Here is an 11449-nt window from a genome sequence, read left to right on the forward strand (position 1 = left end):
TTGTGTCTTAACTGCATAGACTAGGCTAGCGCATTTATATTTGACCAAGCAGAAGAAGCAGGGCTTGAATTTCGACTTATTCCCTTCCAATATGTTTGTTTATTTAATCCTACCATGGATTTGTATTTTCTTCTTTATTCTCTTTCTCAAATTTCGGAGACCAAAGAATTTTCCTCCAGGTCCTACTCCACTACCGATACTGGGTAACCTGTTGAACCTCAGCGCGCATGACCCCATGAGAGACTTGGAAAGGGTAAGACGAACACGGCCATGGGACTTTTATGTTGCCTCTATTTGATATACTGATGATCATCAGCCACACGCATGCATAATTGGTGATAATTGAGTATTAAAAGTGTGTGTAATGAACACCTCAATATTCTCAATAGGAGATTTTAATGGGTGTGGATTAAAAGCATTTATTTTAAAGAGATTTTTACTGTGTTTCACCCTAGCTGAGTAAGTCCTATGGAAACGTCTACAGTCTCTTCCTCGGCCCCAAACCCGTTGTAGTCATCAATGGGGTGCAGGCCCTGAAGGAGGCGATGCTGACCAAAGGTGATGATTTTGCTGGAAGGCCCCAAGACATTTATGCCACTCACCTCACCGCGAACGGTAAGACAGATTCAACGTTAACAGGCTAAACTCAATGTTACTAATTGTTGACGTCAGACAACTCGCGTGTTAATTTGACATGTTCATTAGAAGCAGCATGTCGTTGGAGTTTGGCATCTAGGCTGAGGCCTCATCACTCCACAAATGTACATAGAACGTTGAGTGATGATGGAATAACTTTCCCCCCCGAGCCTAGAGGTGGATGTTGGGGTGGAAGCTTGGATGGTGGTGGGCAGGCAAGCATCAGCAGAAGCAGACAGGTCTGGCAGCTTAAATAGAGCGGCAGATTAAGGAGAATGTGCTTGCTTGGTCGTAAAAGAGGCAAGCCGCCTCACGTGTAAGTGTATCATTGGTGCTCGAGTTTACTGCCTGAACTAGCTCGCTGGCTTCCCCCCATTTGTTAATCATAGAAAGTTTGACAGCCTACCAGCAGTTACACATTGAGGATAGTATGCCTGCTGACTTTTTTTCATTATTATAATGTACATACTTGCATTTAGCATCTTGTAATTGTCATTTGTGGCTGCTGTTGAGTAAAATAAACACTACCTATAAGATTTTGAAAACACCATGTGCCCATATCCACGCCTGATATAGGACTGGTTCTGGCGGACTACGGCCCGACTTGGAAGGAGCAGCGTCACTTTGCTGTGACGGCGTTGTGGAATTTTGGCCTTGGGACAGGGTCGATGGAGCAAAAGATTCTCCGAGAGCTTCACTTCACATTGGAAACACTGGAAAGAGTGACGGTATGCTAACTTGTACCCACATGGACCTCTCATTCATCGTTAGCACACTATTATGTAATGTTCCGCTAAAGATGAACTGACCTCACTGTGTTCAGGTTCAACGATGAATCCTAAATTTCTGTTTCCTAATGTGGCCTCCAACATCATCAGCCTAATTGTGTTTGGTGAACGCTATGACTGTGAAGACCGCTTCTTCAAAGAGGTTCTTCGGTGCTTCAGAGAAAACTCCAAGTTAACTAATGGACCCTGGGCTATTGTGAGTCACAACATGTTTGTAATGGAACAGTTTTTGATCAGAGAAATAGTATTAGTAACATTTTAATTTACTAGGCCTCATATTTGACAGTTTCATGAAGTGCATAAGGATCTGATACTATGCTTTTCCAGTGGTGGAAATAAGAAATGAATGTTAATGACTTAACTGTACGAAAAGAACTTCAAACTCTGTCTTGTATTGAGAAAATGATTCATTTATTTATGACAGTTTTTACTTTATGTAAGTGCATTTGAAATGTAATCTTAATGCTAGCTAGATCAAGTAGTCAATCAAACATGTGAACTTTATTTCAGATTTCTAATTTTCATAGGATTTCACATGAAACTCAACCACATTCTCCTTGGTGCCACAGGCAATACTAGTCATGCTCAGTTTTAAGCTAATGTTGGCTAATCTTACATTATATGAAATAGCTAGTGACGTAGTGTCCATCAGTGTGTGAACCCTGTTTGTTTCTCCTAATTACATTTTGATAAGGGAATAAGAAAAGATTATGCCTTTTTTGTTGCGCAGCAGAAGTTTAAATATGCATCTTTCCTTACAGCTCTATGACTCCACACCCATTATTAGAAACCTGCCGTTGCCATTCATGAAGGGGTTTAAGAACATGGAGGTGGGTCCATACTTCTCAATCTGACCTTTTATTATTTTTCCACTTTAAATCTGTCTCTTTTTTTGGATGTCACTCAAGTCTCCTTTCTCATTTCTCAGACTCTTAAGAAGCTTGTAACTGGTGTGATCACGGAGCACAGAGAGACCATCGTCCCCGGGCAACCGCGAGACATCCTGGACAGCTATCTGGATGAACTGGATAAGGTGTGTGTCATGCAAATCGAGCATATCTAAATGAGAAATAAAGAAAGATCACATCTAAACAATTCTTCTTCTCTTCCCAGAGTGACAGTAAAGACTCCTCTTTCAATGAGGACCGACTTGTCATGTTTATTCTTGACCTCCTATTTGCTGGGACTGACACCTCAGCCAACACCATGCTCTCTGGCTTCCTCTATCTCACGACTTTTCCACAGATCCAAGGTATGCATGACTCTTGTACTGCCAATTATGTCATCTATTCCCCTCATTTTAGCCGTGTTATTTCATGTGTTTTATGGTTTTCCTCAATCCTTTGTTGCTCCTCTATGGCTCTGACTGTTTATCTGCCTCTCTTAGAGCAATGTCAGCAGGAGATAGACCAAGTGTTGGGAAACAAGGATCATGCAAGTTACGACGACAGACACAACATGCCGTACACGCTGGTACATAATTATCAGACACATGTCTCTGTACAGTTTTATTTTGATATTTCATATGAAGACACAGGTCTGATTAACATGTATTCTACTCCAGGCTTTGATCCATGAAATGCAAAGAAAAGCCAACACGGTGCCTTTCAGTGTCTACCACGTTGCAACAAAGGACACACAACTCATGGGATATTCCTTACCCAAGGTATTTGTTTCTTTGGATAACTTAAAAGTGTCCTGGCCTTTGGATTGCTGATACTTATTGTTCCTTTTGCATCATCATATCACATTATATAAAGCAGTTTTTAAAGGAATGTTTCTACTCAGGGTACGATTGTTATCCCAAACATGAAGTCAGTACTGAACGAGGAAGGACAGTGGAAATTTCCTCATGAATTCAACCCTGAAAACTTCCTAAACGACGAGGGAGAGTTTGTCAAGCCGGAGGCCTTCATGCCTTTCTGTGCAGGTAAGAATAAACCCCTGTCATCCTCTGCTGTTTGAAAAAAAACCAAGAACACGGTTCACTGATTTAAAATGTCCCAGGTCCTCGCATGTGTCCTGGCGAGCGTCTGGCTCAGATGAAGCTCTTCCTCATCACTGTGACTCTGCTGAGGAAGTTCAAATTCATCTGGCCCGAAGATGCAGGAGAACCAGACTACTCCCCTGTGATGGGAGTCACTCTGTCTCCTCAACCGTACCGCATGAAGATCCAACTCAGAACCACGCAGTAAATGATCTCTGTTTACACAGGACAAACAATAAAGGGTTATCCGAGTGAACACAAGCAACCAGCACCAGGGAACAACTCAAGAAATACTCTAAAAGCAAAGTCACATTCACGTCGTCATGGTTTGGGCGTCAAACTCATATTAGTTCAGGGGGCCACATACAAGCCCAGTTGGATCTCAAGTGGGCCGGACCAGTAAAATCAAAGCATAATAAGCTATAAATATCGACAAATTGTTCCCCTTGTTTCAGTGCAAAAAAGTACTTTCTGAAAATGTTCACATTTAATTAACTTTCTTTTTTACAAAATGAAATGTGTGAAATTTCTACCATTTTACCTTACAGCTCACAGAGTGTCTACTAACACATTTAGTGACTGTTATCTGGAACCGAAAAATATAGTGTTTTAATTTTTCATCAAAACATCTGTGTAGTAATCCTGACACACCACAATACAAAGTAAATTCAGGCTATTGGGGAAGAAGGTTAAGTTAACCCCCCTGCTTTGTACATAAAATGTTCTCATAAAAGATACATAAATGTTGTGCCAGTTTTGGACAATAGGGTTCCACCAAATCAAAATCTTTGGTACTCAAGCTCGGACTGACATTTGTTTGCACGTTTACATTTTTACACATTGCAGAGTCATCCCGCGGGCTAGATTGGACCCTCTGGCGGGCTGGTTTTGGCCCCCCGGCCGTATGTTTGACACCCCTGACAATTATAGTGTCCATTCAGATCTGGGGGACAGAGGACAATATCGACTAAATGGCTCCCTCACGTGGACAGAGTTGGGTATTGGGTTTAATAGAGTTTTATCTTTGAATGGGAACAGTAAGGCTGTGAGTAGTTCTAAAGTTTATAGGGCCCCCTAATGGCGGAATGTGTGCAATATAGTGTATGTATTGTAGATGGTATAAATATTTTAAACGCTTTCATATTCTGGTATTATTTTAAAATGGTGGAATGCATAGTTGAGGCCTTTATGGAGGCTCGTATTACACTCTACAAATAAATATAAACGGGTTGTCCTCTAAAACCATATAACATGTGGCTTTAGCACACAAAAACGGCATTGTAATTTATGTGAATAGTAAACATTTGTAGTGCTACCTGTTGAAATGGCCAGTAACAAACTACTGATCAATCATTCATTCAAGCTAAAATGAGTTTGAATAAAAATGGTTTATAATGTGTGGATTTCAATTCCCTTGACAAACGGTAACACATTGCCACAGTTTGGTCACCACCCTTTTTTATGCTGTATACACCTGTTGCTATTTATTTATTTATTAACAGAACAGTGACATCACAGCCATTTTCATTGACGAATGTGGGCGTGTTAGCTGGACCTAAGATCCCCCCCCCCTGATGTGACCATGCTAAGTCTGGCCGAACACTCAGCGCCTCAGATGAAAGAAGTTTTCCTTTTGTGGCGATGTCAGTCAGTCAGTGAAGGACCGAGGGAACACAGTGTTCTGCCGCTGTGTGTATGTGTGTGGGGAGGGTCCTCGGATTGGAAGAGGCAGCAGGGGTGCACTGTAAGGACTACTAAACCCCAGAGGCATTGTTACCGTGCCAACGGGGTTGCTGCCATTTATGCTGATATCTTTGTGAGGCCCAGTCATAGTGCACAAGTGAAGCAATTATTGGTTAAAAACTTCACGACTGACACATTCATTTCCCATTTTATTTTAGTGTAACCCCAACCATCTTACTTAAACCCACTTCTTTTAAATGTGCAAACCAAATGGCAACAGCTTCGGTGAAGTCTAAGTCCCTTAGCAACTATAACCACGAAGCCTGAGGGCCGAACCTCTATTTGTCCAACATCTGCCTTCTCAAATCGCCAGATGGGAATAATGTGCCTGAGCTGGAGGTCAGGAGCGCCAACATTAATCAAAATGGGGCACAGAAACCCGAGTTCACTGTTATGCTTTATGCACGGAGGAATACAGTCATGGAAGCTGTAGGGCTTTAGTGCCTTTGTTCATCTTCCACTGTCAAAAGTTATCTGGAAAATCTAGAAGAAATGATACTAACTGGCATATTTATAAAATCTAATCTCCACAGCTGAAGAAAAACTGTAAAAGAGGCATATAGACTTAGCACATTTATTACATTCAAGGCTTTTGTTTTTTAAAATGTTGCGTGTTCCTCTCATGCAATAAAAGAGAACACTCTCCAAGATGTCCCATAAGGATCAACAGTATTGAAAACTATGACAAGTAAATGAAAAGTAAAGACTGCCATACATATTAAATGTGAAACCATGTCCCAATAACATCTGTACACCGTGCATTATTGAATAAAATAAAATAATGGATCAGCTGCATGGACTTCCCTCTCCTGAATTTATGTACGGATTACCAGATGTGTTTCCATTGGTTACACCGCTGCAGCACCACCTCACAGTGTTTGTTAGAGGCCGTTGGGTAGCATTCGTGAACAAGCCCTGACAAGATTAGATAATGGCATGTCCATAAAACACTTGCTAATAAAAACAATGTGTGTTTTGACCTGGACAATAACCAGTTATTACCAAACAATTCGGAGAGCCCTGCCCTGTCTGTGTGAAGGTTTACCTCAGTACACTCTCATACTTTCTCCTGTTGGCAGCACTGTGTTTGGCTGGTGACCCCTGTGGAGAAATTACATGTTAATTACAATGTGTGCATAACAGCCAAGCCAGGACATGCTGCTTTAGTGCCTGCACAGTTGTTTTGTGGAGCCAGAGGTATCGGGGGAAGATGGGTTCAGGCGATGTGTTGAGCAGTGAGGGTCAGTTTTAGAATATCTAGTATAGAGTCTCGAGTGTCGAGACTGAACTTTGATTTGTGTCATAAAAACCACATTAAAAGTAGAATGTTATGTAAAGAAGCACAAAGTAAGTGTGTGTTGTTCAGTTTTATCAGAGAGGACTGGGAAGTGTTGGGAAAATAAGGGAGCAAAATCACAATTTCCCAGAATGCAGTGAAATATTCAATTTGGGACACCATTCATAACAATATTGCATTAGACATTTGAAGTGATACTCACCTGTGGAGGCCCTATACTTATTTGTTTCTTTTGAATCAAATACAAGTTAAGTCTTTTTTTAATCTACCGGTTGTTTTTCTGATTAATCGTTTTTTTCTATACATTGTCAAAAATTTGAAAAAATGTCCATCACAACTTCCCAAAACCTTTTCAAATGTCTTCTTTTTTTTGCTGGAAAACAGTCCAAAAATATTCAGGTTACTATACTACAAACAGAAACAGAAGTCCCCACACCTGAGACACTGAATGAGGGAATGTTTGTCATTAATTTAGTATTTTTTGAGACCAAAGGATTAAACGAATTAAAGAGTACAGCCTTTTTTTCTCAATAAAAGTCGAGATGTTAAAAGTATCCATTTTTGCCATTTCAATGTTTAGTTGTTCACTCTTTCACAACTAAATGTGTTATACGTATCCATCGTGCCGTAAACGTTTACATGGTAAATACTTATATTAATTGGAAAGACCTTCTGTCTTTCTTCAATTTATCACCACACATTTCTGTATAGCGTTCTCAACTGCTGAAGTAATGTAAAAACTGAAAGGGATTTGTTTGCTACTCAAAACTACACTATTCTTAGACTTCAGAGACACCACAGCTCTTGTGGCATGTGGGGTGTAATGCTCTGTTTCTACCAGTAGGTGGGGCTGCACATTAATGCTAAGAGGCTGGCAGTGAGAGCTGGAGCTGCACACTGAGGTTTCTGAAGTAAACACAAGAAAAACAAGCTGCAAGACTGAAAGCAACCATGATTATATGATGGAAATATAACAGCAGGAGCATGGACTTGTGTGTAATATATTACCTAGAAGAAAGCAGCAGAATATATTACGTTTTTTTGGGATGATTAAAAATCCCAAAGTTGATCTTTAGTAACTTTACCAAAAAAAAAATACCCAGAACCGTTGAAAGCTTTGTGGCAACACTGGTGGTTAGTTTAAAAGGCTGATTTACACTCCCAACAGATGCATGTCTACAGTGAAAAGAGGCTTTTGGGTAGCAACATCTACAGTCTAAGCGTAAAGAAATAAAGCAGTGACTACAAAGCCCACTGTCACAATTGACCAGCAAATCAAAGGCATTTCTACACTGGGTTACAGTGTATCATCTGATGTCAGCGCATTGGGTTAATTGGGACTAAACCAGATACATTTGTAGCAAAAAAATGCCTCGATTAGGGGGCCCTAAGATGTGAGATCATGTGAACAGACCACCTGTGGGGCTTTCATTGCTATTTCAATATCATTCATGTCAAGGCCCCTGCACTCGCTGACACAGCTTGAGCCGAGGGAGAAGATGTTTCAATTCAGGCTCTGCGAAAAAACCAAACACAAGACACAGGGGCTCTGGCAGGTTTCAGGTCTGACAAGCCCAGAAAAGCGAGGGGTTCCAAAATGCTCTTTCAATTGTGGGACGTCCATCAAAGCATCCAAATGGGGACGTTTAGGGGGAACCTTGGCACATCAGACAGACACTCCTAATACACACCACCTTTATTCTAGGCCGTTAAAAAAGAAAGATCAAAGTTTCCGCAGATGAAAAGGGTCTGTTCCCTGCATTTATACCCCCCATTCACCCACTCCCTCTTTTACTAAATTAAGAAAGCGGGCTTCGGCAGGCATGTGAAGAGGACTTCAACAATTATGGAGATGCTCCAACTCAACCCCTGCCTCTAATTACCGGTCTCTGATGGTTAAAAGGGCTTCCTTTTTAGCCGGGACTCTCGAAAGCTGCTATTGCTGCTGCCATCCTCAACACGGTGACCACAAGGAACCACAAAATATGCCTGCACAGGCTTGAAAACACAACAGCCTCTTTTGGGACTGGAAAACACCGCAAAGTAACACAGATGTGTTTGATTTATCAAATGTTTTATTGTCAAAATAAAGGTCATATTTGTGTTCTCCAAAAAAGAGACATCTACACTTTGTACAAATTTACAATAGCTTATAAAGTTTTCTTTTATACACAAATGTACACGTTTTTACATAACTTTTATATAAATACATTTGAAAATTACAAAATGAAGGACCCGTAAAATACTTGGGCACTATTAAGGCTTAATTTAAACCATCTTTGATTGAATTATACAATGTTATCTGGCACTATGTAGATAAAATGGCAAATGCTCTTTGTATGAAGCTAGTTAGGAACAAAACTGTCTCTCTGCCTACAACAAGTAATGCCCAGGTTAAGTAAAAGCCTCAGTCTGTACCTCTTATACATATAAACAGGAGGAATTAACCTGTGTGAATGCCAGGTACATTGTTTCAACCAACTCTCCCCACAGAGGTGTGTGAGTTTGGGAGAATGAGGGGGAGGGATACCTCAGCAGCAGTTCATTACTATGCAAATTGCTTAAGACAGGGACTGATGGGTTATCTCCCAAACAATTAGCAGCCCTCATAAGCTGCTTTTTCTCTCATTCAAACCTGGGACAATGGCATCTGCTTGGGGCAAGACACAGAGCTGGCCGTGCCTGACCTCCACGTTAGTCCTGTGCTCACGTCACTGTACATGGAGCCGCTGGTGCCTTTACTGCCCCAGCAGCACCTGGTGCAAAAAGTCCTCCAAGAGTCCAAAGTTTTCCCAGACCAAATCCACACCCCGGACGTGATGCCCACTAAAAGGCACATAAAGTACTTCAACATAAAAACGGCATAGTCCGGGCTCCTGCGGTCCCTCTCTAGTAAACAGTTGGAGCAGTTGTGTGTTATCTCCCAGCTCTGCCTGTTGTGCTGCTCATAAAAGTAACAGGCTACTATGATAGTGGCTGGCACCGTGTATAGCACAGTGAAGATGCCAATTCTTATCATCAGCTTTTCTAGTTTGTCTGTTTTGGTGCCACCCTGTTTGATGACGCTGCGGATCCTGAACAGAGAAACAAATCCGGCCAGGAGGAACATAGTGCCTATGAATAAATAAATCACCAAAGGGGCTAGAACGAAGCCCCGCAAGTTGTCCAAGTTCTGGTTCCCCACGTAGCAGATGCCAGCCACGGAGTCTCCATCTACGGAACTCAGCGCCAACACCGCAATGGACTTCATGCTGGGGATGAGCCAGGCGGCCAAGTGGAAGTACTGTGAGTAACTGGCGATCGCCTCGTTGCCCCACTTCATCCCGGCCGCGAGGAACCAGGTCAGAGACAGGATGACCCACCAGATGGAGCTGGCCATGCCGAAAAAGTAAATAAGCAGGAAGACCACGGTGCACAGCGCGGGGCCGGTGGTCTCATAGTGGATGTGCTCCAGGTCAAATTCCCGGTTACACGCCACTTTCTCATGTCCCGCGATCAGTCTCACAATGTAGCCCACTGACACGAACATGTAGCAGGCTGAGAGGAAGATGATGGGTCTCTCTGGATATTTGAACCTCTCCATGTCGATGAGGAAAGTGGCTACTGTGGCAAAAGTTGACACGAAGCACAACACGGACCAAAGTCCTATCCAAAAGGCGGTGAATGCTCTCTCGTCGTGCGTAAAGTAGGGATTGTGGCACGGCATGGCACAGTTTGTGATCTGACCTGTTTTGACCCGGTTGTACAGCGGGTGACGGTCCGTGTTCACAGGCACCATGGGCTCCAAACACTTGCACCCAGGCTCACATGGGGCGGCAGGCGGCTTGTATTTCCCAGACGCGCCGGGTCGGCTGGGCTTATTTTTAGGAGGATTGTAACCCTTACCGGGGTGGTTGGTGGGTTTGGAGAGGACAGGGGACACTGTAGTGGAGTCAGTTCTGTTGTAGTCCATGCACAGAGTGTCGGGGTTGCCTTGCATCGGCAGCAGGTCACACTTCATCCTGTCCGGCCAGGGGAAACCGTACTGCCTCATGAGAGGCGCACAGCCAGCCCGGGCTCTCTCACACACGCTCCGGCACGGGGGGAGAGGTTTTTTATAGTCCTCCAGGCAGATCGGGGTGTACATGCTGCACAGGAAGAACTTCAAGTCCGGGGAACACTGGATCTCAACCAGAGGCCAGAACTGGTGCACCTCCAGTCCAGCCTCGTCCTGCGTGTCGTGGTTAAACTGGTTAGGCATGTATGTGTAGTTGTAGCCGATCCCTTTGCACAGGGGAACGGCTATCTCCTGGCAGGTAATCTCCTTGGCCGTAGTGCAGCTGGATCGGGGCAGGAGAGCGAGGGAGAGGAGCAGGTAAATCCCAAACAGATCCATCCCACCGGCGCGTCGTGTCCCCCCTCTTCTGCTCTGGTACCGACAGCAGTAAATCCTCTCAGCCGTCTGCTTCTGCCTCTGCTCCGGTTAGATGTTACGCAGCGAGCCCATCTCGCTTCTCTTGGGGTCTTGCACGGAGTTGCAAGCAATGTGCAAGCCGTGTTTACTTTCAGCTGAAGATGTGGAGGAGAGAAAACAGCCTTCAGGGCGGCAAGCACCAGTCAAGATGGCTGAGAGGAGAATCCCCCTTCTTCTGGAAACAGTATCCTCATACAGTCTGTTGTTAAAAAACAATTGCTGCTATCCGATCGCTGCAAAAGGGAAAATGTGGGCCTTGTTTCTTTCTTCAAAACACAGCGACTACATTCAGTCGGCTCGTCCCACTTTAGTCCTGGTTCCCATACAAATTAACCGCTGGGAGACGAAGCGGGGCCAATATATACCAGAGCCTCCCACGCCACACCTCCAGAGCCTCTCCTCAAATCACAGAGCAGCATAGGCGGTTCTTTGCAGCTGTCCATCAAGTGTTCTACCAAAATATGTTTTGTTATTATAACGTTTATGATCATCATGCTATTTTGGCCAGTGTCTGTGGCACCGAGATACAGAATTGGAGAGAAAGA

The 11449-nt window shown here is 43.4% G+C and overlaps 2 protein-coding genes across 2 annotated transcripts; one reads left to right on the top strand and one right to left on the bottom strand.

Annotated features, from left to right (window-relative positions):
• On the top strand, positions 1–6899 carry LOC134883778 (cytochrome P450 2F2-like). The gene is made up of 11 exons (XM_063912190.1): positions 1–253; positions 456–615; positions 1213–1368; positions 1460–1620; positions 2186–2254; positions 2353–2457; positions 2538–2676; positions 2812–2897; positions 2989–3090; positions 3213–3354; positions 3432–6899. The coding sequence occupies exons 1-11, from the start codon at positions 92–94 to the stop codon at positions 3617–3619; spliced, it is 1470 nt and encodes a 489-aa protein (XP_063768260.1). The 5' UTR covers positions 1–91; the 3' UTR covers positions 3620–6899.
• Positions 6900–8549: 1650 nt separating this feature from the next.
• Positions 8550–11217, bottom strand: fzd8a (frizzled class receptor 8a). The gene has a single exon (XM_063912146.1). It carries the CDS (start codon positions 10824–10826, stop codon positions 9081–9083), a length of 1746 nt encoding a protein of 581 aa, XP_063768216.1. The 5' UTR covers positions 10827–11217; the 3' UTR covers positions 8550–9080.
• Positions 11218–11449: the final 232 nt, after the last annotated feature.

Source organism: Eleginops maclovinus, chromosome 21 (genome assembly GCF_036324505.1).
Source record: "Eleginops maclovinus isolate JMC-PN-2008 ecotype Puerto Natales chromosome 21, JC_Emac_rtc_rv5, whole genome shotgun sequence".
Taxonomy (NCBI): Eukaryota; Metazoa; Chordata; class Actinopteri; order Perciformes; family Eleginopidae; genus Eleginops; species Eleginops maclovinus.